Source organism: Melozone crissalis, unplaced genomic scaffold (assembly GCF_028551555.1).
Source record: "Melozone crissalis strain CALT ecotype California unplaced genomic scaffold, PUWL_Pcris_2 ptg000027l_1, whole genome shotgun sequence".
NCBI lineage: Eukaryota > Metazoa > Chordata > Aves > Passeriformes > Passerellidae > Melozone > Melozone crissalis.
The window spans coordinates 53,275,808-53,303,014 of record NW_026535805.1 but is presented as its reverse complement, the minus strand read 5'-3'; the positions used below and the strand labels follow the sequence as shown (position 1 = coordinate 53,303,014).

Below are 27,207 nucleotides of genomic sequence, written 5' to 3'. Positions count from 1 at the left end.
GATCACCTTTGTCTTCAACAGGGGTCAGAGAGGGGGATTTGAGACACCTCTTGTGGTTGTTACAAAGATGAAACATCTTTTATTCTCAGCCTTCTTTGTATGGGTGTGTGATTCTTCAATGTTCTTTCAATTTATTAGAGGTGTGTTAGAGTCAGATACACTTTCTCATGTAAACATAAAGACTTTTAAACATGGAAATCTTGTATGTACTCTCACAGTCTGCAACTGGTAAATTATTTTTAGGCAATTTCTGTTGTGAATGGACAAATACTCACAGATAGGTATTGTTTTTCCCTTTTAGAGTGTCAGTCAGCTACTGCTCTGCAGCTCATGATCAAGCGCTGTCATGGGAAAAGAAGCTGCAGCATATATGCCAGCACCTATGAATTTGGAGACCCTTGTTACCCAGGCATCCAAAAGCATCTTAATGTCATCTACACCTGTGGTAAGTTACAAAATTCTCTGACTCTCACTGGGCTCTATGTTTGTTGAGTAGTGGTGTGTGGAGAATAAGATGCAAAAAGTTGTTGAACTTCCAGTTGACTCGTGGTGATTCTTATTTGGTTGACAAGGAAAAGCTTTGGGTCACCAGAGTGGTTTAATTCTGTCACTTTTTGTACTCATTGGCTCTATAGAAAAAGCAAAAAATGTGGAAATTATATTTATTAACCCATTCATCTACTTCTTCAAGGCAGGAAAATCTGGCAGTGAAGTCAGTCTGCTCAGTGGACGTTTACACACTGAATGTTGGCATCCTGCAGCAAAACTGTGGTTACCAGTAGGATCCTTATAACTTTATTCTGTATTTATTTCATTTTGTACCATAGAATCAGGTGATTACCAAACCATACCCCTTCACTGCGTTAGTAGAAAATCACTCCCAAAATCTTCAGGTAAACATTGCAACAATTTTTTTTAACAAAGTACTACTATTAAACAAAAAATAAACAGTTTGCTCTCAGTTGGGAGTTTAAGTCATAGCATTGAGCAGACACTCTGCTGTTACCTGACTAGTCATCTTATTTTGCAACAGAGGAAAAATTGTTCCTGTCTGAGCTCTGTAGTATAAAACACATCTGTCTTCTTACTGTGATGACATTTTGGTCATTTGTAGCTGACATATCTTAAAATATTTCCTTCAGGGTTTTGCTTACATAGTGTCACTAGGATCAGCTCAGTCTCTCAGTATTCCTTTTTGCATCCATCTAGAAGTGCAAATTTTGGTGCTGTACTGAATGTGCTGAGCAGACAGTGGCTCACATAGTGAAGGAGAAGCTGTCTGTGCCCTCAGACAGCAATGGGTCTGTGGGTCACTCTGTGTGTAACTGCAGCATGCTGAGTGTGACAGAAAGCATTTGAGATGCAGTCACTGTAACATTTTGTGTAGTGGCTACAGCATGGTGGCTGTGCAGCACCCTGAGGAGCAGGGACATTGTTGCAGGAGCATCAGCCTCTCAGCTCATCTGGCTGTTGTTTCATTTGGCAGGAGTGGCAGGAAGGTTGGGTTTTGCTTGAAGTGATGCAGCAAGAAGTAGCAAAGCTATCCTTGCAAAGCCCTGTGAGATTTCTAGTCAGGAAGGTGATGTTTTAATATCACTTTTCTCATAAAAAGGCTGGGGAGAAGCTAATCCTCATGGGGATTTGACAGAAACAAAGGCAACGTAGAAGGCAAAACAGAAGCTCCATCCCTCAAAAATCCAGGGAAAACAAACAGAGCTCCATGATGTATTTCCAAGAGGATTTCTCCTTCAAAGGCCTCCAGGGCCTTATTCTAGAACTGTGGTCCTGGTCTCAAAGTCCACTATAAAAAGCACTAATGATCTCTTAATCTGACCTTAACTCTCTAGTCCAAGCCTAACTGCATCAGGAAATGAGTCACACTTGAGAGCATAAAATAGCATGTTTTGCTTTTCTTTGGGTAAAATCTGCCTCATCCTTTGAAGGTGGCCATGGCTCCTTTTCAAAACCATGATCTCAGACATGTCTCTGAACTGGATTTTGTGATCAACAGACGCATATTTCTCGCCTCAAATAGCAAAGTCCTTCAACATGTGAAAATGAAATAAACAAGAAATCAAATTCCAGTTCCATGTGCTTGTGCCAGACAGAACTAAGTCTTGGAATTCTTTGAGAAGAAATGATAAAACCAAACATTTTGGTATCTCATGACCTAGAGAATGATATCAGTGTAGAAAACCTCCTGCTGGCTGTCTCTTTGTTTCGGGTTTCCTTAAAGCTGTACACATTATGGCTCCTGGCATAGTGCTCTCCTACTTTCACCAAATCTGTGGGAGTGAAAGGGGACAGATTGGGAAAAATGGGCATGACTGCACTTCCCTGTTGCCTGTATCTCAATACATATCCCTGTTTCCCACCTCTTGCACTTGGAAACATGTTGTCTCTTACTGTTGTTGTCTGGAGATCCATGAAAGATGCAGTGACCCTGGCATATTTGGAAAATGTGATGGGTGTACAAATGGGTTCCTCCAAGCATCACTTCAACCCTTTTTGCTGCTGCTTCAAGTAAGTGACCCCATCACTCTCTGAGATCAGGCAGTGCAGTCAGTCTGCTCCTCTCTGTCACTCCCTGCCTGCCCAACTGTGGCAGAGATGTCCTGCCATGTGTCACTGGTCTTACCTGTGAGGAAAAGCTGCCATGTGTCCTTGGCCAGTGCTGCTGACCTGCTGCGCTGCTTCAGAAGAGTTGGTGAGAGCAAGAACTGTGATGGAGGTGGCTGTGGGTGGGAAAGTCTTCATGCAGACATTTCCTTTGTGAGGAACTTCAGTAACTGCAGGGACAGAGCAGCTGAGCTCAGCTTCTGGTGCTAAAGCATGGGAAGGACTGGAAGGAGACCAATATTTCTTCTTCTGATAGCAACTAATGAAAAAATGTCTGCTGAGTAAGTAATTTATGAGGTGACAAAAGGTAATATTAATGAGAAGCCCATGAGCTGTTAGCAGAAATCACAGCTGATATGGACCCTGTGAGACATTGGTAGTGTTTATGTAGACCAAGGCCTAGGGAAGAGCTAGGTGAGGTGTCTTATCTCCCAGTCCTGGCAGGAGAACATCTGCAGGGTCTCTCAGGTCATCGTGTCCACTGTTCTTCTCTAGCCTGACAGAAGGACCTGGGCCCTATTCCAGATCTCCAAGAGGTAAATGGATGAGGCAAGAACTTTGCTTTCTTTAAGCCATATCCATATTTCTTGAAGGTTCATTCCTTTAGCTTCCATGTTTTACTGGACATGAAAACTCCTGCCAGACACACACAATTTTGCCAGATGAATCTGTTCTTAAATAATGGTGTCATCTAACTTCTTGCCCAGCTGTATTTTTTAAAAATATTGGTTGTAATTACTCCAACCAGTGGGAATGGCTCAAGTCAGCAGTTCTCTATATCAAATTATACCCCTTTGCACTGTGGGCTCAAGGTCTGTTGGCATCACCTAGCTGAGAGGGAAATGCCACCAGTTTGTGTGTATGTATGAGATGATTGAAGCAAACAAACACCCAGCAGCATGGCATGATAGAGATCTCTTATGTGCATTAGGGTCCCATTAGCACAGCCAAGGAAACAGATGAAAAAACCTCCAACATAAAAACATTCCAAACCTGAACCTTGGCAGCAGCTGAAATACAAAAATTTGGCCCAAAGCCACATTTAGCTAATGAAATGGTATGGAAGGTGGGATTTTCCAGTATGTGGGTCCCATTACTGCACTAATAAATACATTAATTACTTTTTCAAAAGAAAAAGGCAAGTTCATTCTGGGAAGCACATAAGGCCTGGTGAGGTTGAGCTCTGAGCGTGGCAGCTGTAATAGAGTCAAATGTAAAAATTTTCTTTCTGCCTTTTCTTTAAAATACCCTTAGAGTGGAAAAGAAAATAAAAAAACATTAATGCAACTGAGAAAAATAATACAATAAAGACTTACTAGAAGTATTTATCTCCTTGTTTCCTCTTCCCCCAAACATCTTCCTTTGTCTCTGTCTTTCTTTTGTATAAAACACTGTAATTTTTTGTAATATCTGTGAGTAGCTTGGTAGTGGTTTTGTACTTACTGATTAAACTTACTGTGCTCACAATCTTTTCATTTTCTTAATTGTCCAGTTATTAACTTCAAAGTCACTCTTTAATTCTCTATATCTCTTTCCTCTCTAGTTTGCTAGATTAGTTTTTTTTTTGCCTGTGCTGAGGTCCTAACTGAGCACTGCATTAAAACCTGTGGAATTTTTTCACACACAGTGCCACTTGGACTCAAGGAAGCGCTGAAGTGTGTGCTTTATTTTAGGACCTACGGATAATTACCATGAAAGTTAAATATTTTCTCAAATTCTTCCTTGAGTGGGGATGAGGGGCCTGTCTGTGTGTAAAGTGAAACCTTATTCTGAGCCCTGAAAGTCAAGGGAGCCATTCAGAGAGCCCCCTGTCCCCACTGCCAGACCTGCCTCCCTGTGCATTCCATGCAGGCTGCAAATATAAACCCTCTGCTAAGGACCTGCTGTTCTTTAAACGCAGGCATCCATCAGAAACGGTTTGATGAGAATAGAAGAAAATAAAAGAAGGGGGATTGTGAATTTCTTTGTGTCTAGGTGTGCTTCAGTGGGTTGGTTATCAGTCCTGATAACTGGTGACTTTTTAGTGCTGCAGTTGGACATGTGCTGAACAAAATGGAGGAAACATGGCCTTGGATGTGCTTTTGATGTGAATATCTGTTGTACATTTAGATGTGTGCGTGCCTCCTGCTTGATTCATGCTTGCCAGGAAGGGGTCATTGGGCTGAGAGCTAATGAACTGCCATGGTAACTCATAAATTGCTTGGAAAACCCTGCAGTTCTGCCACATTAATAATCCTGCCATCCTGCTTTATGAGGCAATAAGCTGAGTCCCAGGGGCCAAGTGCTTCACATCCCAACGAGAGAATTGTGCAGGTAAAGAACAAAGCCTGGGCACAGGGGCAGCAGCTACTGTTGCTTTGGGGTGTCTGGTGCTGCTGGGAGACCAGATGGGATCAAGGAGAGGTGCCTGAGGTGCTCTGGGGCAATGGGGCTGTGCTGACCTTTGCTTTCTCTGAGCGCCTGGGAAAACAGCCTGGCTTTCTCTAAAATGTGTTTGGAGAAATGTTCTTTCAAGCTGGACTAGAGGCAGGGTCTTTGTTGAACAAGGCAGCTCTGAGGTGGTTGCCCTCATGATGATGATGAGGAGGAAAGGAAAAAAGCTGCACAAATTCTCTCCTGTCATCTCAGAGGGACTGTGCTCTGGTCCATTAGCTCCTGTGCAGTAAATCTATCAATGCCTCAGGCTGGATGAATGTAATGGTTCCTTTTCCTCTTAAAATTTATGAATTCATGAATGTAGAAAATGTATTTTTATCACTGCAAAAAGCGCTTTCTGTTGCTATAAAACGCAATTCCAAGACCTACATAAAATAGAAAAGGAGCAATTCTAGACTTCCAAGAAAAAACAAAAGCCTTTTACACCCCTTTGAAACAGGGCAATGCAGGCAGGGTCTTGCTAGGGAAAGACACACAGAATGTGTAATGCAGACTTTCTTTCTTCAAAAGTTGAAATAAAATTTCTGTTTACAAACAAATAAACATTTTAGGCAATCTACCTCTAGGGATGTTCCACTGAATGTATAATGTCTGATAATGTTTGTTTAACTGGGTTTCTTGTATAATGCTATGAAACAGAACTCACAAACATGTAGATTTGAAATGCATGGCCACATAGGTTTGACCTACCAAATAAATAAAGAACAGAATAATGATATGGTATAATTCCATGTGGCTACTTTAATTGTCAAGACACTGAGTTCAGACATAGTTTAGGACATCTATTCAAATCCTTTGTCATATTTTCCTAAGTTGATGGAGGTTTGTCAAGCAATTTTTGTATCAAGCCTATGCTTCTCTTCAAGCTATAGAGTATTTTTAAAAAAGCTATCCAGCCTTCATGTAATGACTACAAATATTGAAATATTCATGAAGTGGGATTCATTTGACCAAGTGTAGACATATAAGGCATAGAGATTTATAGTGTGTACATCCCCTTCTGAGGAAAAACTCCTTTTACAGATACTGTGGAGAAGCAGCTGCTTTTGAGGCACAAATCATCTCATCCTAAAGTAAGTGCCTGAAAGAGATGAACAGCATATTTGAAGTGACAGTTCTCCTGTACTGACTGTAAATGGGACTCCTGGTGCTTAGCTGGCATATTGTTATCTACATGTAGAACCTCTACAATGCAGATATCTACATCTACATCTACTCACCCCTGGAAGTGTTCAAAGCCAAGTTGGATGGGGCTTTGAGCAACTTGCTCTGGTAGAAGATGTCCCTACCCATGGCAGGAGTGGGTTGGAACTAGTTGAACTTTGAGATCCTTTCCTACCCAAACTATTCAGTGATTCTGTGGATTCATGACCTGGTTAGATGCTTTCAGCCACCCTGTTCTTACACAAATGTTTTTTTGGTCAAAATTATAATTTCTACATAATGATAATACCAGTGTTTTGTCCTTATTTATTGGTTTCCACTCCCACTCTTTGACAGATCTCCAACTCTTAAAGATTCATCCAAGTAAGAGAGGAACATGATGTTTATTTAAGTTCTTGAGAAATTACCTCTAGCCATGAGTGTTAATGCTGAAAAAGTTCTCAAACAGCAGCTTGGTCTCTGGCACCTCAGCTCATGGTTATATCAATATCTACACATGGGTTTGGAGAGGGGTTTTCCTATTAACTGGTTTTGAATGGGACTGAGGTCAATTTTCTGCATTTTATCTTTATTAATTCCCTAAATGTTTCCGGGAGTTAGGATGGGATCAATATATTTGCTGACTTCTTTGACTGGCTGATTGTTCTTTTGGACTTTTGTTCTTGAGGCCAGACTTGTTCTAAACTGTCAAGGAGTGCATCTGGTGGTATGGAAAAGGGGCAGAGTAGATGTTCCCTGGTGATGTAACATTTGTTACGAGGTTCTGCAAACAAATGGATTTGTTGATCCTCCTCCTTCTGCATGTTTCCATCTAGGTGAAGAAAAATCAAAGCATTTGTTTTCCTTTCAGAAACTAGGACCTCACATTCATAATTACTCATACTTCAACAGACCCCGTTAAAAAAGCTGTGGCAGTGAAACTAAAAACTGCACCGTGATAGGTGACCAGATAGCTCAAGGCTGATGTTTTCTGACTTCTGAGGCTGTGATTTTATCACCTTTGGTGATGACTTAGCAATTTTTGTGGATGCAGTTTCCTCCATCTCAGCGAAAAGCAAAGAGGAAACCCCTCAGTCAGCAAGACTCATAATTTGGATTTATGGCATGGATCTGTTGGAGTTCACGGATTACCTGAGGCTAAAGGCAAGATGCCATCTCTTTTGCTTGCCAGTGCTGAAGTGAGTGGGACACATGTTTTACTAAAGGGCTTGGAGGTACCTGCTCATAACAGGCCACAGCAGCTCTGTCATCCTGCACCAAGGAGTAACATGCTACAGGGACAATGAGCTGTTTATGTTTAAATGTAGTGATTGAACTGAGATGTGAAACTTGACACAAACAGCCTCATTAGTTTTAAGATGAAGGTTGGTAAATCAGGTAATTGAAAACTGTCATTGTGCTGCTCCTGTTTGTCTTTTCTTACTGCACAGCTCACTGTAGCTTGATATGAATCGACCCAGGAGAGTCGGAACACACCTGGCCTGGCTGGCCCAGACACAGCAGCTCTTCATTACCAGGGCAGAATGAGCCTGTGTCTGATGCAGATTAGGGTAAATGAATATTCTGAGGAAGCAGAGCTCTGCATCTCAGGTGGAGGAGGAACAGGTAATGCTGTCACCTCAAGGGATAGGCTTGAAACCCCTTTGATTCCTGCAGAGAAGAAATGGAGGCTTGGAGATAAAGATCATTGCCTTGGGGATGGGGAGGAAAGAAGATGGGTCTGGAAGAAGCAGAGAGGGCGTTCAAAGGACACTTTTTCTGATGATCTTAAGCAGAATGAGCTGTAAGACAAGTGCTACCTTACAATTAGGGAAGGTTTTCAAACCTGCTGTGGTCCTTCAACTCTGGGAGAGCTTCTGCTATGGAAAGAGTCCTATAAAGAGTCAGCTAAATTACTCTGCAACCCCTGAGCTCCATTGTTCATGAGGTGTGTGTACCTGAGACCTTTAATCCTTTTATCTCTGTGTTTCATATGTTTTAATTTCTTTTGTTTCATTTGGTAAGGCCTGTGGCCTAAAAGTCACAGGGGAAGACAGCAGGGAAGAATGGTCAGTGTGTTGTAGTAAAGTGGTGATAAGAAGGAGGTAGGTGGGACTTTAGTTTTTCATTCTGGTATTATTCATATATTTTGTAAATTTAGAAATTTAAGAAATGTTTTATAATGAACCTGTAGTTTCCACTGTAATAACTGTAATGCTAAACTGTAATGTAACCAAGGTTTTATGGTGGCTGACACAACTTTGAGGTTACTAAATAGATTTTCTCATGGAATGATTTCCTCTGGCATAAATATGTCCAAGTGCTTGAGGCTGAACAGCAATCTGCCATCTAGAGAGTGGATTTCAGGCCTGGGGTGGATCTGGAGGGTTCTGCCTGGCTGTCTTGAGATCTCCATGCTTGAACAGGAGGGGTGCAGTCTCAAATTGACTCATGATCCACCCCAGAACTCATGATTTCACCCCAGAAAAGCAGATCTACCTGAGAATGATTGTGCAAGATGACATCTGAATGTCATATGTCTAAAGGAAATCTTTCAGGAACTCTGGAGAGAGAGAAGTGGAGCAGAATTACAGTTATATGGTTTATCTCTGTGGTGATTTTTTTCCCCCCTGTAAGCTTAACCCTGCTGTATAGACTTTCAGTTCTTTGTCATATCGATGCCTTTAATGATGCTTTAAAATTCTGACCATGAGTAAGTGGTAGATATTTATAATTTTAATACCACAGGTTATTTTTTTTTACCTGGGAACCACATTGAATAGCCTCATAAATAGGGTTACTCTTGTGTCCCCATGCCTGCTAAGACCTGTGCAGATTTCAAATATAGTAATTAACAGTAATGTTGGCAGGTATGAGTCTTTTTTACTGGTGAGGAGGTTGGCAGCCAGGCTGCCAGCCCTTTTCAAGCAGGAGACTGCAAGCTGCAGCCAGAGGAATGTGTCAGCAATGAATGGCTGACCCTTGATTCAGTGATCACCCTAACTCCTCCTAAATGAGGTTAATGCCAGAAGGACTGACACCTTGATGCTCACTCATTAGTGCCTGGAGGCTAATGGAGATTGCTGACAGCTCAGTGAAACACACATTAGATTAAATTTAAAGGGAGCATTTGACACCACGACCAATTAAGATATATTTGCATTTACATATATTTGTCTTTCCTTTTTTAAAATGTATCAAGACAATGACATTTCCTTCTACCCTTTATAGAAGGATTCATGGCCGGTGCCCTACTGCCAGCACATGCACATTTGTCTGCTGTGCACCTACCACTGCCCTGCTGGTTTCTACTGACCTCTCTCCACTTTAATGTGAAACAAATAGGAAATCTTCTGGGATTTGGAAAATGAAAATTTGGAAAATTTGTTCCTGACCATGAAAAGAGAATTAGAAGACCAGGACAGTGAGAAGAATAAGAAATAGCAGCTTTTTGAAAGTTAGCAAAGATACAAATATATGTGACCTCTGTAGTGGTGTCATGGTACAATTGAGGTTTGTGAGCTATTGCTGTAATAGAAAATCAATATAATAGGCATGCAGGGGTGTCTGTAGCCCATTGATGAGAGCTACATGGGCATGGGTACATTTGAGGGATGTGGTTTACTGGTGAACTTGTCTAGGTTAATGGTTGAACTCAATCTTACAGCCTTTTCCAAGCTAAATGATTCTATGATTCTGTGATCAAATGTGTAATTTAATTGCTGGGAAGTTCACTAATGAATGTTACCACAGCTACAAGAATCAGCAAGGATTGTTGTGCAATGCACTCAGTCACTAAGAAGCATTTCCTGCTGTGGGTGATGCTACATAGGCAGGGCCAGCCAAACTTTGGGAGAAAGTGGTAGTCTCATTTTGGGTGTGGAGAACATTTACACAGGGGTTTGTGTCATGGCATCTGAACCAAAGAACTGTCAACTCTCTTACCAATGTACATTCTATGCAATATATATATTCAAAGTATATTCATTGTTAGATGAGTAGATACATGCTTTGTTCTCCAGCCATGCAGTGTTTGCTGCCCAGTCTTTGATTATATGAAAGAAAAGAAAGCAGTAGGATATGGCAAGTTGATTTCTAATTCACTGCTGTTTTGAACCTGAGGTGTGGCTCTCCATGGTCAAACCACTAGTCCTGTGTGGACTAGGCAGGGAGGAGGGTGCTGTGCCTTGTGTGAATTATGTGATTTATAACAGCTGAATGATGTCCAACCTGGGTCTCTTTAGTGTTACTAAAACTAATTTCCCTTATTCCAGTTCAGGTTCTTGTTTGGGAGAGGCCAAATAATGGCAGAGTGTAGAGAATGACATTTATGAGTCTTCTCACTACCTGTGTTAAAACCCAGCCCTACATCATCCTTCAGTACTATAAGAGAACTCCAGGGAATCACTCTTTCTCCTCACTTTGGACATTTTCTTCCATTTCTGCTTGATCTTTGAAGCCCAAGGTCTGGGTATTTTATCTTCTGTTTGTAGGGAAGTTTTGGAATGGGCTTTTATTGTCATGCTGTCTGGTTGTCTCTGCCCTGGTGCTTAGAGATGGGGATGCCACTGAGGCATTTAAAGTAGACACCTCCCAGAAGTTCCTTAGGTCATGTCTGCTCAGCACAGATGACTTTTTGTGGGGGCATCGCACCTTAGAGTGGGGAGGAGATTGCCATGGAAGTTTTGTTCTTTGGGAAACTTTCCTTAACATTCATCTGGCACTTGCATTTCTGACCTCCTTTTCAAGACCTCCATTTATTCAAAATATCCACACCCAAACAGTTAATGCCCCTTCAGACAGACACTTCAAATACTGTTGACAGGGGCTACTTTTCATGTCCTGTTTTAGTCACTGTTTAGCTAAGCCATTCATGTTCAGCTCCTTTAATCTTCTCTCATAAATCAGCCTGCCCAGCCACTCAATTGTCTTTTTGTTGCTCTTTTCCACAATTACCTGTATCTTTTAACAAACACTGAGCAGGCTTATGATTATTTTCTCCCTGGGGACCAGCAGAGATTTACAATCTCTTTGCCGTATATTAGCCATGACTGTTGTTTCAGCATTGGGCAGCGGCAGCACCATTACCCAGGAAGAATGGTGGGTAAGAAGAAGAAAAGAAGAAAAGAAGAAAAAAGAAAAGAAGCTGACTCTCTCTCTGCAGTTTCAGTCCCAAGTATCCTGCTGCTCGGTATTTCACTTATTATTCCTTGTTTAGGTGAACTGAGCCAAAAAATGTGAGAGTTTCTGAATGTCAGAGGAGGGAAGCATTTCTGCATGGGGAGGACAGGATCATGAGGAGCAGTGTCAGGATCCTTTGCTGGCTGGTTGTGTTTCCAGCTTTACTGACACACAGGCCTGGGGTCTTAAAGGGTGACTGATACTGCATAATATAAACAAGGAAGAAAATCCTACTAGATCCCTTCCAAAGATATTTTACTAAATTCCTTACCCTTGAGCCCACCCTGGGCCATCTCTTATCTTTGAAAGCCATCTCACAGCTGCCTGCAAAGACTCTGAAGCTGGGTAATCCCAGCAGATGGACCTTGGTGTCTGTGCCTGGAGGGGAAGGAGCAAGGGTGGGAGGGCAGAGTGTTGGAGGTCTCTTTGTTAATGGGTGTCACTCCATTTTGGTTCAAGCCAAAGCCTCAGGGAGAGGCAGAAAACTGGTATGCAGCTTCATTTGGAGTCCAACAAAACTGCTTTGGGTCAAAAGTTGCCCCAGCCTGGATAAGCTCATAGCTTGCAGAGACCCAGGGAGTGTGTACCAAATACCAATCTGTAAATAAGAATTGCACTATTTAGTCCCTGGATAATATGTATTTGCTTCAAACTTTGATGAAATTCTCCAAGTATTTTCTTTAGAAGAAAAAAAACCAAAAAACCACTTCTTGGAATGGACGAGAAATGCCTTTTAAAAAAGGGTCCATGAAAAATTAGAAAGAAAATAACAGCTTACAAAAGGGCAACCCCCTACTACATCTCTTCCCCAGGCATGGTAGTCAGCATGGCCCAGTGGAGGGGTGCTGGCCTAAGGGCAAGAGGTTTCTGCTTAACCCTGATCAATCATCAGCTCCTTGGGCTGTGCTTCCTCCTGCCTGGTGTGGTTACACCCTGGGGCTGTTTGCTCAGCATCTGGCAGAGAGATCAGTGGCCTGCCCACCTCCCTGGTGTTTTGGTTTATGCATCAAGTGCAGACATGATCACACAGATGTGAAGAGTCTCTACTTTCAGTGCCTACAGTTGCTGGTGAACTTTATTGACATGAAGCTTCAGAATGTTTGGGTGTTAAGCTCCTGCCTCACATGTCCATTGCTGCCATGATCATTCACTCAGTCATGAATTCAATGACAGTCTCACATTTATCTCACTTTTTTGTTATTGTTTCTTATTGTTATAATTTTTATTACTGTGAAAAAGAACTAATAAATTCTCTTCCTCTCTACTTTTTCCCCAGTGAAAAAAATCACTAGGAATATAACTCTGGATTACATACTGACACACGTTTTTTAACATGCTACATATTGATCAAAGGGTCTGACTTCTGCTGTGTGAAAGCTGTATCTGATTCCCACAAGGAGGAAAGGCAAATTTTCTCCTCTATGCTATTAGAGATGATCAAAACCTTCTGCAGATGCTTTGAGTATCAATGAAGAATGAAGTATAGGATGTTGGTGCAATGCTGTGGCCATCTTTTGGGAGGATTGAATCACCCAGAAAATTGGAGTTGGAGCACATGTAATGTAAATTTTCTATCAGATATTTCTTAGCTTGTTACAGTACTAACAAACAAATGGATTTACTTTCATTCCTCACCTCATAATTCTTTGTCCTTTAAGTTGTGCTGAATTAGATATGAGGGTTCCTCTGACAGTACAGAAAATTAAATGAGGAAGGCATAGATACTGGTTTATACTTTCTGTTTTTCTTTTCTTCCTGTCCTGTTCAGCATTGTCAGGGTAGTGATTTTCTCTTAAGCAACACTTAGGCCTATGCATATGTTTGCATTTAATTTCCAGATGGGGAGGCAGGCCTCTAATAACAGTGTGAGCTGCTGCTTTATGGATCTGGCTCGCTGACTGAGTTACCTTCTTTTTGCAGCTGGCCAAGAAACTGCACCCCACACCCAGGATGCCGACACACTCATGGCTGAGCCAGGCTTTTGGACTCTCAAGCCAGACTGGTGCAAAAAATGATTTACCTGTCCCAGGCTGTGCAAAGGTTCACCAGCCCTTTACATGTGTGGGGCGCTTGAACCTAGGATCATACAAACTGCTTTACTTCCTGACTGCTCTTCATACATGTTTTTGCTGAAGTCTTAGGCAGATTTTATTCAAGAAAATATATTTAACCATTAGCATTGACATTTTGGTTATGGCAAGAATATTTTCCTGTGTAGAGGGACTTTTAATGATCCCTCTGTTTCTCTGTAAGTGCTCCTCTGCAGGCTTCCTGAAGGGATTTCTGTCTCTGTGTCTCAGGGGTCTCATCCTGGCTAGGAGAGTTGTCTTTTCCTGAGGGACCTTACTTAGCAAGTTGTCGGTCTCAGTGTAGCTGGGTCCAACCCACTTTGAAGTTCAAGACTAAGGTTTGGACGAGCAACCTGGAGTCTAAGTAGAAGGCTGGAGTGCTGAGTGCACAGACATATTGATTTGAATAGGAATGCATTTGCAAATAGGTGTGTTATTAAACATGCTCTAATGCTGACCAGATGTAGCTGTCTATGATATAATCAGCTACATATGGACTAGATATCTTGGCTTCCCTTTGTAGTCAGTATATGAAAAGAAAAAGGTGTTTCTAGGTTGCAGTTAATCTCATTTTCAAGTAGGTATCTCAGGTACCCCTTACATGTGCTTGTTTCTCTCTCATTTTTAAAGGAACCCATGGTGACTGGACCAGATGTGAATATTTGCATTGTTGACATCTGAAGTTATGCCAGATGATCTTGAATATGTTTTCTAGAAAATTATCTATTTTCAATAATTATTTCTCATTACTTTCCTGTCTTCAAACCTCATGATGTCTAAATTATCTTCAAGCACATTGTTGATTACAATTGTACTAAATTGCTTCAAATAATCTCTCTTTTTAAAAACATATCAGTCTTTGACAGTTTCACATCTTATTACCAGACAAATAGAAAATTAGTGCATAGTTAAATAATATCTGCTTTGTGTAAATAACATATCTTCTGAAGAGTTCTTAGTCTTCAGTGGGTTTGAACCCTATTTTGCAGGATGGGATTCAGGTTTTCATTCTGATTCTGAATGTAACTGTCTAGAGGTTTCACATCTCTTGCTGTAGCCAAGGAAATTTGTTTTTGTACTGACTAGATACATGGAGCTCAGTAGCCCATATATACGCATAAAGTGATATTTTAGACAATTTGGTTTATTTATAGATCCTGCCTAATATTTGCACAATCTGTCTTTGATGTTTCAGCCTAGGGCTGTTCAAAAGCACTCAACAGTCATATTTAACTGGATCATGGGTATTGGACCAGCTGGATTATTCTTGGATCAGTGCTGACAGTAATGGGTTCTCACACAAGGAATGCCCATGTGGACAGTTACATTTTCACTTCCCAGCTTCTTGTCACTGTGCAAAGATGAAACCTTGGGAAGAGTTTATCTTTGAAGGATGCAGTGGTCTTAATATAGTTTCCTTGCTCTGGCAGCTGTTCCTGTGAAGGACACAAGAATGCAGGAGAGAGGCATGTTGCTATTTATTTCTTGTTTTGACCCATCTTTGAAAACAGTGAATCCCAAAAATGGACATGGCAATGATGTCCTTCTTACAGCATAGAAAAGCAAAGATTCTCTTTTCTGTTTTGGGACGTCAAAAGAATCCATGTCCTTCTGAAATGCATTTCCTTTTCCCAGTTCATGAAAAAAAACCCCTTTCCCAATCTTTTGTTTCAGTGGAAGCTTACCCAACTCAGAAGCAGGAGTTTGCTGTTAGGGCTAGAGTTTGTAACATTGAAAACATGAGAATTTTCCAACCAGAAATGCCTTGAATCAGCACAAGAATAGCAGTTTATCCCATAGTCAAAGCTCCTGGTGTGTTTATGCACGGTATCAGGCAGAATATCAGCCCTGAACTTGGCTCCCATCATAGTGAGAGAGCAAGAGAGGAACAGAGGTGAGGGCTGTGCCCTGCCACGGCAGAGGATGCTGCCCCATTTTTTGTTCTTGGGCTGTTCTCAAATATTTTTGTCCAGTTCTTTCTCTTATTTTTGTTGCCATGAGGTTGGCAAAGCAAAACCAGCTAATGCCAGTTGTTCCTTCTGTCCACAGGACATGGACACTTGACTGCTCAAGTTTCCTCTTCTCCTTTTGCTGTTCTCCCTCTCTGAGAAAGGAGCAGCTGTTCCATGCACCTCTCTCTGGGACATTCAGAGAAGGAGAATGCCTCTTCTCTCACATTAATGACCTTGTCCATGATGTCTCAGCCTACTTGGAAGGAAGAGAGATTAGACAACATCCATCATTATTTAGACTGGCAGTGGAAACCAAACTGGGCTAATTTGATAATTTTGAAAAATACAGACTTCTCAGACCAGTGTTTCTTTTGGACATGTACCTTCTAGTAGCATTTAATTTATTTCTTTAATTACCCCTCCAAATCTTTATTAAATATTACCAGTTTAGTCTGAACTCTGGTTTTCTTTGAAGGTTCTTGGGACCAGATCCTATTGCCAAGAGAAGCTGGAACATTTCTAGTCATAAACCAAGAATGACTCTGAAAAGGGTTTTGGGATCAGAAATATGGAGATATTGAAATAACCTTTCTAGCCAAAGTTTGAATCCCTTCTTAGATAACAGCTCTTGCAGGGAGAAAGTCCAAACTCCCTAAACAGAGTGGGCAGAAAAACTCAGTAAGAGATGATGTCTTATCCGAGTGGCTCCTAGGACCTGCTGCAAAATACTTCCAGTGGAGTCAACAGGTTTTGAGTCAGGTCTTGGGTGACTCTGCAATAAACATAGAAGTAATTGTAGACTTGTAGACCATGGTGCTCATTTTGGTCACCATGATATTATTATAACAGATTCCCAGTCCACAAACACACCCTTTCCTCTGCTAGCCCAGCAGATCCTGTGAACCTAACATGCTGTTAAAAGAGAGTTCCATAATGTGGTTTCTCTGAGCCTTTCAAACATGTCATAAAACCAGAGGAGCTGCAGTAATCATCATTATTAGTAACCAGACTTGGAGCCTGACTCTGAATCTGCCGTGAGTATAAACAACCTGTGTTCATGTGCATCCTCCCTGCCTTTGGTGATGAGTGTTTCACTGTGAGATTAGAGGATGAAGGCTCTGAGATAATGATTTCAGCTGTGTGCCTCTTAGCACAGTAAAGCCAATAGAATATCAGAAAATTTATTGCTGTGACTTAGTTGCAAACTCCCTGGAGTGGACAGGGGTTGTGGACCTCATGATAAATAGCACACGCTAATATTTAGCAAATGATAATGCAGACCACAGATAAACGGGAACAGAGGAAAATATACTCCCAAGGGCTGACAACTAATGCAAAGAGCCAAGAAATAGTTTATAGTGGGAGGGAATTTCCCCAGCTTCCCTCCTCCATGCATAAGTCACTGCATTATGGATGCATTGCACAGAGCCCAACATAGATCCCTCCAGCACCAAAGTTACTCCTGGCAGGAGTTCAGAACATACAAACTCACAAAGCCCTGCAGGCAGAGCAGACCTGATGTTTTCCAGCCCCAGCTGGAAGGTGGTAGAGCCTATATTTGAAGCAGATGAAAGGGCTTGTGACTGAAGCTTAACTGGTTGTTTATAGGTCTTCTCTGATGCGTCTGTGCCATCTGCTTCATGCACAGGGCAGGCATCTTACCAGACCACTTCTCTGTCAACCCTTCCCACTTAGCCCCTTTCCAGAGAGCTAAAAAGTCCTCCATCTTCTTTTGCCCAACCAACATGGACATATTTGTGCTAGAATTCTCTCTCTGACTGGGTAATGCCCTCCTGGAAGAGTGACATTCCCTGATCATAAACAGAAGTGTGTCATTGCAGGGGATGAGGCACATACAGCATGATGTCAGAGGGTGGTGGGTGAACCCTTCTGGGATCAGGATCCCTTGGTGAGGTATTGGACATGCATTTGTACAGACAGCACTGCTCTGGTGAGTGCTGTGCCAAATTATGTCAGCCCTTGAGGCAGGAGGGTTTGTGCAGCTGGTAAGGGGTTGGGGTAAGCTGGGGGCTGGGGTGACCTACAGCCCCTTTTCCTTTTTATGGCCTTTAAAAGAGGCAGCTGAAAGGTGGATGATGCCAACCAGCTGTGCCTGCCACTTCCAGTCTGGGATGGGCATGGTGAATTCCTGGTGAATGAGTAGAAAGGAAGGAGAGGGAGGAATGAGTGGCGGGCAAGTCACAGTCTTGAAACATGACAGGTCTGCAGTGGATGAGGCAGCTTCCCCTTGATGCCTGCAGGAAATTTGGGTCATTAGCAGGTGATGGATGCCTTAGCAGAGCTGTCTGTCCTGTGGTGATGGAAAATGTCCACCTCATGTAGCACCACTGCGCTTAGCCCACAACTGAACTGAGCAAACTCAGAGGCAGAGGGTGGCAATGCCCAAGGGCTTTAGACATTACTTTGGGATTGAAAGTGAAAAATGATGTGGGTAAACAACTGATTGTGAGAAGCAAGGCTCTGATTGCAATTGCATTTGATTTTTCCTTCATTTGTGGGAAATACAGACTGTCGGAAATCAGACATTCAGTCATGACTCTTGTGAGAGACAAGGATTAGAACTGCAGACTTGGGCTCATAAGGTGAGAATTAAAGTTTCCTGTGTGATTATATGGAAACTGCAGTAAAACACACATAAAACCAAATTACGAGTCATGCGTTTCAGATGCTGGGAAGGGAGGAATGATGGATAGCCTGTGGCAAAATCCAGTATATGTATGTGTGACTGCAAAAGATCAGAAGAAGGCATAAGCATCTGATTTAGAATACTTGTAGTGCAGAGGCAGATTCGTAGCATATGTTGAGAGCTTATAGGGAACAGGCCATGCAATATGTGATACCACACGCAGAGAGCCAGCACTCTGGAAACTTCCTTCTCCTGGGAAAAAGATCATGGAGCAACATTTATTTTTAAGAGGCACCCTCATGTTTTATATATTTGCGCTTTCTGTCATGATATTTGATAGCATTGCATTTCATCACTTGGAGACACACTGCTTGGGAAGGCAGGCCTGGAGAGTACCTGTACTCTGCTCAAACCCCTTTGCTGTGGCTGCATGCCATACTAGTCCCTTTATTTGGCCATTGTGTGTTCTGAGAGCAAACTGTGTGTAGTTGGATTGAACTGATGAAGTATATCCTGGGAGAGACGCACTGGAGGAGGACACCATGGATTGACAGACCCAAGGAGTAGATCAGTGAGATGCTCACAAATAGCAAGTCCAGCCCTTTCTCCTGAGTTCAAAAAGAACTTGACATGAAACCTGTATGCTTTCAAAACCCTGTGTTCTCAAATCAAAGCAGCAATGCCCTAATTAAAGCCACGTCTAACCATGACTCCTTACACATAACTCAGAGGAGCTGGCTGTCTTGCCTGTGCCCTCCCTCTGCCCTCCCTGACAGCCCTTTTTATGAGCAGACTGGAACACTGTGCATTCACCTCTGGCTGTGGGCAAGCAGGAGCCTCTGATAGTGTCCTGCCTCTTGCTGGAGTGGAGGTGACTGGTGGAGGCACATCTCTACCAGCCAAAATATCTCATCTGTGATGACACAGACCCTTCTGTCAACATCTCCTTCAGGCTGGATGGAATATCATTTGGTTGAGGCCAGGGGGAGCAACCTTCCCCCTTCAGATCCATTTTCCAGTGAGTAGGGGCTGCTTTCAGGTATTGAACAGGCAGCCAAGGCCTTTTACTCTCTTTGCTGACACCATCACTCAGCATCCTCCTGCAGCATAGATGGGGGGAGTGGGGGCCCTCTGGCTGCTTTCCAGCCACCAACAGCTGCACGTTCCTCTCCACAGAGGTGCCTCTGGTCCCAGGGAGATGGCCTGATGCAATGGTGTTTGGAAAGACCTGCAGCAAAGAAGCAGAACTGGGAGGAAGGGATCATTGCTGGGGTAAGAATGATGGAAGAGACTCCAGGAAGGAAACTGGCAATGAGAGATGTGGTTGGCAATGGGAGAGAAGTAGGAGTTATGGAAAAGGAATGAAAGAGAAAACTCTGAGAGGAGCAGTTCAATCACTCTGTAGATAATACAGGATACTTGAGCCAGGATTTCAATTTTTCTTTTTTCTTTTTTCTTTTTTTTTTTGTAATATTCCAGCTCTGATCTGAATTACTGCAGAAGAATTGTTTTATTGTTTTGTGCCTGACTTTCCCCATTTATGAACCAGATAATGGCCATTAGCAAACCTATAGCAGGTGAGGGCATCTTCAGATCCAAGTCTGGAAGTGTTGACACTTGAGCATTATTGATAGACATGTGGAGACAGGCTGTCTCTGTGAATACTTCTGCAAAAATCTTCTTGAGTCTCTTTAAATTTGGCAGCTCCTAGAGCCCATGCACCAAACCTGGAGCACCTTCACAAGGTCTGACACTGGTACTTATGCCCTTAACTGTTCTGCCAGCTCATGACAGGTTTTGCAGTGCTGGTGTTGTGAGGGGAGGGAGCAACAGAGCTCCAAGCACATCCTTAAGGACCAAACACCCATAAGATTTGTCTGCAGTTCCAAAAGTGCAAGTGAGGTCTCTGTCTGAACCAGTCCAGGAAGCCTGGACAGGCCTGGGTGACCTTAGATAGGTCAATTACTCCCTCATTTCTTCATCTCTGCATTTAAAAAATAAAATATGAGGATACTTTGCAGAAGAGTGATGAAGGTAAGTAAGATAAAGAGTAGGATGTGATGAGTTATATTCAGAATCCGTGGAAGTGCTCAGATAAAAGTTCTCCATGAAGGTGGATGCTGTTATCTGCCATTTATCTGCCATTCACCTCACTGCACTCCACCCTCGGTCACTAACCATTAACATCACTCAGAGACTTGAAGTGATTTCAACAAATTGTCTGAGATGTGCTGCTCTCATTTCAATAGGTCTTAGGCAAGACAACAGGAGAAAGTAATGCAATGTCACAATGCTGATAGCAAGCAAGTCACAGATGCTGATACCAAGAGACTTATTTAGTCCATTTTGATCTTTTTTGCCTTGCTTTTCTCATCTCATCAAACAATCATTGCTGTAATCCACAACTGTGTCTCCCTGAGATCCTTCCTTAGGACCCACAGCCCAGGCCTGAAGCTCCCTAAAGAACTGGCCATTTTGAAGATCTTCACTGTGTTCACCTTTGTTCACATCTCTTTTCAGAACCCGTGTAAGTGATGAGGTGGAAGTATTGGACACTTCAGATGGAAGCATTATAGACACAGTCCTGACTTTGATGTAGGCTGCTGCTTGTGCTTCACTGGCCTGTGTGTGCAGCAGAATGCTGGAACTGGTGGGAGCCGGGGATGTTCAATAGTCTGGTGTTCAGTTACTTGAAAGTTTCACATCTTCTTGAACTTGGCCTTTTTATTTTCTCCCCACTTTGCTGTCCCAGAGCTGTTGTGGCCTGTTCCTTATGCCAGTCTGAGTCACACAGCAGCTGGAATAAGCTTCTCTCTCCATTAGCTTTTGGAAATGTTTGTGCTTTGAAAGGGCAGGGCCCATGTAGAGGACACTTCATTTTCTCCAATTTACACAATTTTGCTGCTCAGATGTTTGGTTGTTTTTTGGGGTGTGTATGTCTTCAAACTTCCAGAACTCTGTTGAAACAGCTATTTCATGACTGGTGATGGAAATTTGTATTTCTGTTTAGTGGAATGACACAAAGAAATAAAGAGTTCAGACATGAAGCTGATACAGAATCTTGTTCTTGTACTGGGGTGACCCCATGTCCATGGTGGAAAAGGAGTTCTGATCTGTGCAAAGGGTGTCTGTAGGCACTACAGACAGAAACTTTTCCACATGCCAATATACCTTACTGCACTTCTTGTGGGTTAGCTGACTTTCACCAAGTTGGGGAACATCCATAGAGTGCTGTGAGTGGAAGTGACATATTTACCTCGCCTTGTCTCCTTTCATCCCATTTTAGACCTCAAACTGTCTAACAGCATTAGGAGGCCCCACAGAATAAGAACTTGAAGTCAGTACTGCTGGATTTACTGAATCTCTGTGCTATCTCCTGACACTAACATTAACTGAATACATCAGGAAAGGGGCGAATTTTTTGGGATATGGGAAACAGGAAAATCTTAGAAATGAAACTTGGGAAACCAAATCTGCCTGCTGTGTTTGTCATGCAATTAGTCAAGGAGCTGTCTCACAAAGTTGTCTCTGAAAACCAGAAGAATCAAATGAGAACCAGAGGACAGAGGAGAATATGTTGTATTGATCTTTACAAATGAGCAGCAGTCATTAAAAGAGTTAGTAACTATCCAATAAATTTGGCTTCCATGTCTAGTGAAGGAATCTAAATAAGGAAGGAAGAAGAATTTGCTGTGCCATGTATTCACATGGAGCCATATGTATATTAGTGAACCCTCAAGAGAGTTGCCAAAATGGAATGTAAATGATGGAAAAAAGAGGGGGTGAATTTTGTTGTCATGGAATACTGGAGAAAAGACTAAACAAAGTAAATCTGCAAGCAGTTAAAGCAAACCTCATCCCTGGTGAAGAAGACTTTATTGAATTTTCTGTGTGACTCAGAGCACACTTTAGTTATTAGTTTGATTCCTTTAGTAGCATGTAGGAAGTATGCTGCCCCTCTACACATGTTGATTTCACCGTTGAAAAGGAACATGGATGACATACACATTGATTTGTAGGAAGGAAATCCAGACAAAACTTAATCACTTGGCTTGGTCCAACTGTAGGCCAAGTAGATGAAAAGAATATGGTCATTTAATCCGTGTAAATACGATGTCTATTCATGTACTGAGACAATTAATGTATTGTTTCATGAAGACTGAGCTGAAAATTTAATTTAAATTGACTGGAGATGAGGATTATAAAGCAGACTGAAAACAGGCTGGAGGCACCAGAAACACATAGCAATGAATAAATGCCAAGACTTGGTGGAAGATACCTCAGGGGAACAGAAGGGAACAATGTTAGACTACTTTTGTTTAAGATCCCTATTTATGGTTTGGAAGGAGGGTTGGCTATGGTAGCTCATTATGGGATGGTGCTCATCTTGGGAGAGATCATCCTTTCCAAAACCCTCATACTAATAATTTTTGATGTGGCAAACTTTGGATGAACCAAAATCACAGCAAATGGTGCCAAAAAGTTCAGTCTGGGGACCTTACCCAAATTCCCAGTGAATGTACCTGTCTGTAGGTGCTTTCTACAGAAATCTCAGTCCATGTGGTCCGCCATTTAGAGCAAACAAATTCTCTTAGTTTCTATTAGGCTTCAGCCTCTCCCATTTATTTATTTAGTGTTTGTCTGGCTTTTCTTGCATTGGATTCTCCAAACCAGAGCCTCCTGGCTGACCCCATGGACATGCTGTTTCACTGTACTGGTGTTTGAACACATATTGTGATTCCAGCAAGAATCTTGATGCTAAGAAATATTTCAGACAGAGGGCTGGTGACGCAATAGGGACCTGTAGGATCTCTGTTTCCTTACTAAATTTACTGTTCTCCAGACTGTTTCCAGAGGCCTGGGAATTACTCAGTGAAAGCTGAACTTCAGGACTGTCCTTTGGGAATTATCACCATTGCTTTGAGATGGGGATTCAGTCCCTGGAGTCATCAGGCCACTGTTACTTCTGATTGTGGGTGTTCAGCTACTCTGCTGAGGGGACAAGGGCATGGTGCTGGCTGAGGAAAGGGATGGGCAATGCAGCTGGCCTTGCTGTGCACATCTGGTCAAAGGAACTGGACAGATAAGTCTGTTCCATATCTGGAAAGAAGTGCAGGAAAGGACTTAAAGGGAATGCAGAGTAATTTTCCCATAATTTTGCAATTCGTTGCCTGGCACTGTCCAGCACTAGCTGTAAGTTTTTATTTGTTCATAAGACATTGCTGAGCTGCCCCAGAAATCCTACACCCCTGTGTGTCTTGTACAAAGCTCAGGAAGAAATGCAGTGAGGTTGTCTGTGCTGGGCCAGTTCTGCAAGGCTGGCTCATATTCATATAATGAACTCCCTGGGGCAGGGAATGTCCTAATGGGCTTTATTTACAGAGTGGAGATACTCAGGAAGGGGGTATAGCTCAGTGGTAGAGCATTTGACTGCAGATCAAGAGGTCCCTGGTTCAACTCCAGGTGCCCCCTCATGTGCCCTTTTTGTGGGAAGATATTAGAAAAACAACTCCTTATTGTGTGGGTGGTGAGGCACTGGAACAGGCTCTCCAGAGAAGCTGTGGCTGCCCCATCTCTGGAAGCGTTCAAGGCCAGGCTGGATGGAGCTTGGAGCAACCTTGCCTAGTGAAAGATGTCCCTGTCCATGGCAGGGGATTGGAATGAGAGGATCTTTAGAGTCTCTTCCAACCCAAACAATTCTTATGATTTTATGATTTTTTGTGGTTTTAAGGAAATACATGTGGTGTTTAGACACTGAGTAGCAGGATCGAGATTATGAAGGAAATTAAAGCATGAGCAACCAAAGGGACAAGCCACAGCCAAAAAGCAAGTAAAGATGGAGAGAAGGAGTGAGTGTTAACCACAGGAGCCCATTTATTTCTACCCCTGCAAGAAACTCCATTTTCTCTGCATAGTCTTCTGGTTTGGGTACAGATACCGCAATCTTAAGGTCAAAAATGCCAAATTTCCCTCTTTTTCTCCAGTGCTTGGCTGAAGGAAACATTCCTCACATATTCCTGTGCTTAAGTGAACATTGGTTTGGGTCTTGAGTGGGAGGGATGACTAAGGAGTAAGAATTAATTGCTTGATTCATTCTCTGATTATTCTTTACAAGTTTTAGAAAAGGTGTTATTATCTGCTGAAAGATCATTATTTTAATTGTGCTTTGATGAGAAGAGAAAACAAGGGAATCAGTTACTTCATTAATAGTGTATTAAAGACAAATGCAGAATCCCATGAAGTTTTGGCCAAAGATGACATTTATTAGGTTGTAAAATAACCTCCCACAGAAGTATTTGAAGCCCTGTCACTTAACTGATAAATTACTGAGGCCAAGAGGCCATAAGACCTCCCTAAATTAATTGCTGTTTGAACTGGAGTGAAAATTAAAAGAAGTTGGTTTGAAGATTCCCAGTGACTGTAAGTATCCCACAAAATTGTCAAAGATACCAGATTTATATCTGTTCTGAATGTCTAGATTTAACTTCTACCTGCTGGCCACTACGAGATCTTTTAAGGTTGAAGGAACTTGGATGGCTAATTCCAGTTCTCTCTTTGAACACTTATAGTCTGTGATTAAGAAGCCTCTCACCCTTTTCATTGTAAAATTAAAGAGCTAAATCTTCTCATGTCTTTCTCCATAATGAGTTTTCCCATTTATTTATTCATTCTTATGTCTTTTCCCTCAATTATTTTTCGTTCTTCAGTACCTGCAGCCTTTAGAATAGGCTCTGAATGCCAGCAGCAGTTGCACCAATGCCAGGTTGGGTTGTTATACAATTTCTTCGCTTCTTCTACTTGGTATTACATCTCTAGTACATGCATTATGCTGCTGAAGATGTCTATGTCACACCGCTTAGATTCTATCACTTTCTAGCCTTTTTCCAGTTTGCTTCTGGCCTCCTTTCTCATGCCTGAGAAGCAAGTTCTCCACTGTTTAATCTTATATTCAGGACTTTACTGAAATTCACTGTTGGCTTGTGTGCAACCTTTTCTTCTGTGTCAGCAATAAAAACACTAAATAGCAACTGGTAAGATAACATCTATAGGGGCCTGAAAGTTCACTTGCTGAATGAACATTTGCCATTTATTATTTAATTTGGAAAGCTATCAGCTGGTCTCCAATTAATCTACACTGTACTATGTTTATTTTAAACCAGCCAAGTATATTACTCAAGAATTCAAATTTGGTGCTCTTCAAAAGCCTGTTGCCTCAACACTATTACTTTTATCAAGCTCATTTGTAGGCTCATCAAAACATGAGACTGGATTAATTAATGAGACTCCTTTTCCATTGCACGTTGTTAATGTATATTAATTATTTATTTGTTGAGCCCTGTCATGGATGTTCTGGGATTTTGCCTGTGATTGATGTACTGCAGACAAGCCCAGGATGACAGACTTAATTATCTCTTTTTAATGTGTGTGGTGTATGGAGAGCATCCACTTATTTACCTCCTAAAATATTCCTCAAGTTTCAGGGAAGCATTGTGTTGCAGTGAGTTGGACACATACATAACAAGCAGCTACTGGATTTCACTAAGGGATTTTAATTTTTAATACTATTCTAAATGTGTCTGTTGGTTTTTATTATTGTATCATGCTCCCTTCTGAGTAGCTGTTTGCATACAGAATCCCTTGGGTATGTGCTTCTTGAGAAAAGACAGGAGCAATCTTTGGGAAGATCACCTGACCTGGTCTGAACCCAACTATGTTATTTTCCATTCTTTTCCTGCACCCATCAGATGAGCATGGGAACATCTTCTGGTAGTGCATTAGTCAAAATGATCATACATCTTTCAACTATTGTTTTTATAACCTCTCCTCTGGGGAAGAGTGTTTGAAGTGCAGCATATTATTTTCTTAGGATTTTAAGGCAGTTTGACTTTTATGAAATGTGTATCCTCTTACATCTTTAAGAATCACAGCATCATTAATGTTGGAAAAGACCTTTCAGATCATTAAGTCCAACCATTAACCTAGCACTGCCAAGCCCACCACTAAACCATGTCCCTCAAAGCCACATCACATCTTCTAAATATCTCCAGGGATGGAGACTCCACTGCTGTCCTGGGCAGCCTCTTCCAGTGCTTGACAACCCTTTCAGTAAGGACAATTTTCCTAATATTCAATCTAAACCTCCACTGGTGCAACTTGAAGCCATTTCCTCCTGTCCTATCACTTGCTGCCTGGGAGAAGAGACTCATCCCAGCTTGCTATAACCTCCTTGCAAATACGTCTGCTTTTCCTCATTCTCTGACATTATGTTCTCCTCTGCTTCCAGTAAAGGATGGAGATTCTTGACCCTTCTTGGGTTGGTAATATATTTATAGAAACATTTTTTATTGTTTTTTTAAGAGCAGTAGCTGCACTTTTATTTCACATAACAGATGCAAAAGAATGGAACCATGTATCTTTAGTGAAAGGGAATGGGATTTGAAGTAGTCTGCAGTTCCTACAAGAATTCATTCCACTGTTTTGATAAGACTTTTTTCTTTTCCCATTGATCCAGAGGATCATAGTTGCTAACCATTGTCTTCTTCTGGTCCTTGACTAAATCTTGGAGATGTCCTAAGTGCAGACTGCAAAGATACAGGCACAGAATTCCAGAGTTCTTCAGGAAGCTGGAATAGACAGTGGAGGAGGGATTTGCTGTGCCATAATGCTCTCAGGCAGGTGAGTTTCTTGTTTCAAATATCTCTGTGCCCACACATGTGCCATGGATAAATCCATCTCTCCAGCCTGACATGACAGACATTACTCAAAAATAGCAGAGGATGGGAGCTTAGCATCAGCATTCCCTATCAACTCAGCTACTGCCTGTTGGAAGGAAACATTCCTTCTCTGAGGCACTGGGGATTTCAGGTTGAAATGTTACTATGGCATAAATTAGGAAGGGGGAATATTTGATTCAGGAATCTTAGCTCAGAGTGTGGAACATGTTGGCAAAGCTGAGTTCTGGGTATGCAGATGCACCAATGATTAATGGCTAAAACCCAAGAAGAGCTGCATTATAAATGGAGAGATTTGTGTTATTTCTCACAGAATATGACTGTGCTTCTTTGCAATGGCCAGTTTTGATACACACTGATAACAAACTGGGGCAAAATTTATAGGCTTCAGGGGCAAAATTTATAGGCTTTTATTTGTCCTGGTGTTT

The 27,207-nt window shown here is 41.9% G+C and overlaps 1 protein-coding gene and 1 non-coding gene across 2 annotated transcripts in view; both read left to right on the top strand.

Moving 5' to 3' along the window:
* Positions 1-27,207, top strand: part of LOC128939398 (protein eva-1 homolog C-like) — a 200,513-nt gene that overhangs the window by 97,499 nt on the left and 75,807 nt on the right. The window contains exon 5 of the mRNA XM_054280334.1: positions 302-445. Within this exon, the coding sequence (XP_054136309.1) occupies positions 302-445 (144 nt within the window). The remainder of the gene's footprint in view (positions 1-301; positions 446-27,207) is intronic.
* Positions 23,448-23,519, top strand: TRNAC-GCA (transfer RNA cysteine (anticodon GCA)). Its single transcript has one exon. It is a non-coding gene; the product is annotated as a tRNA-Cys (tRNA).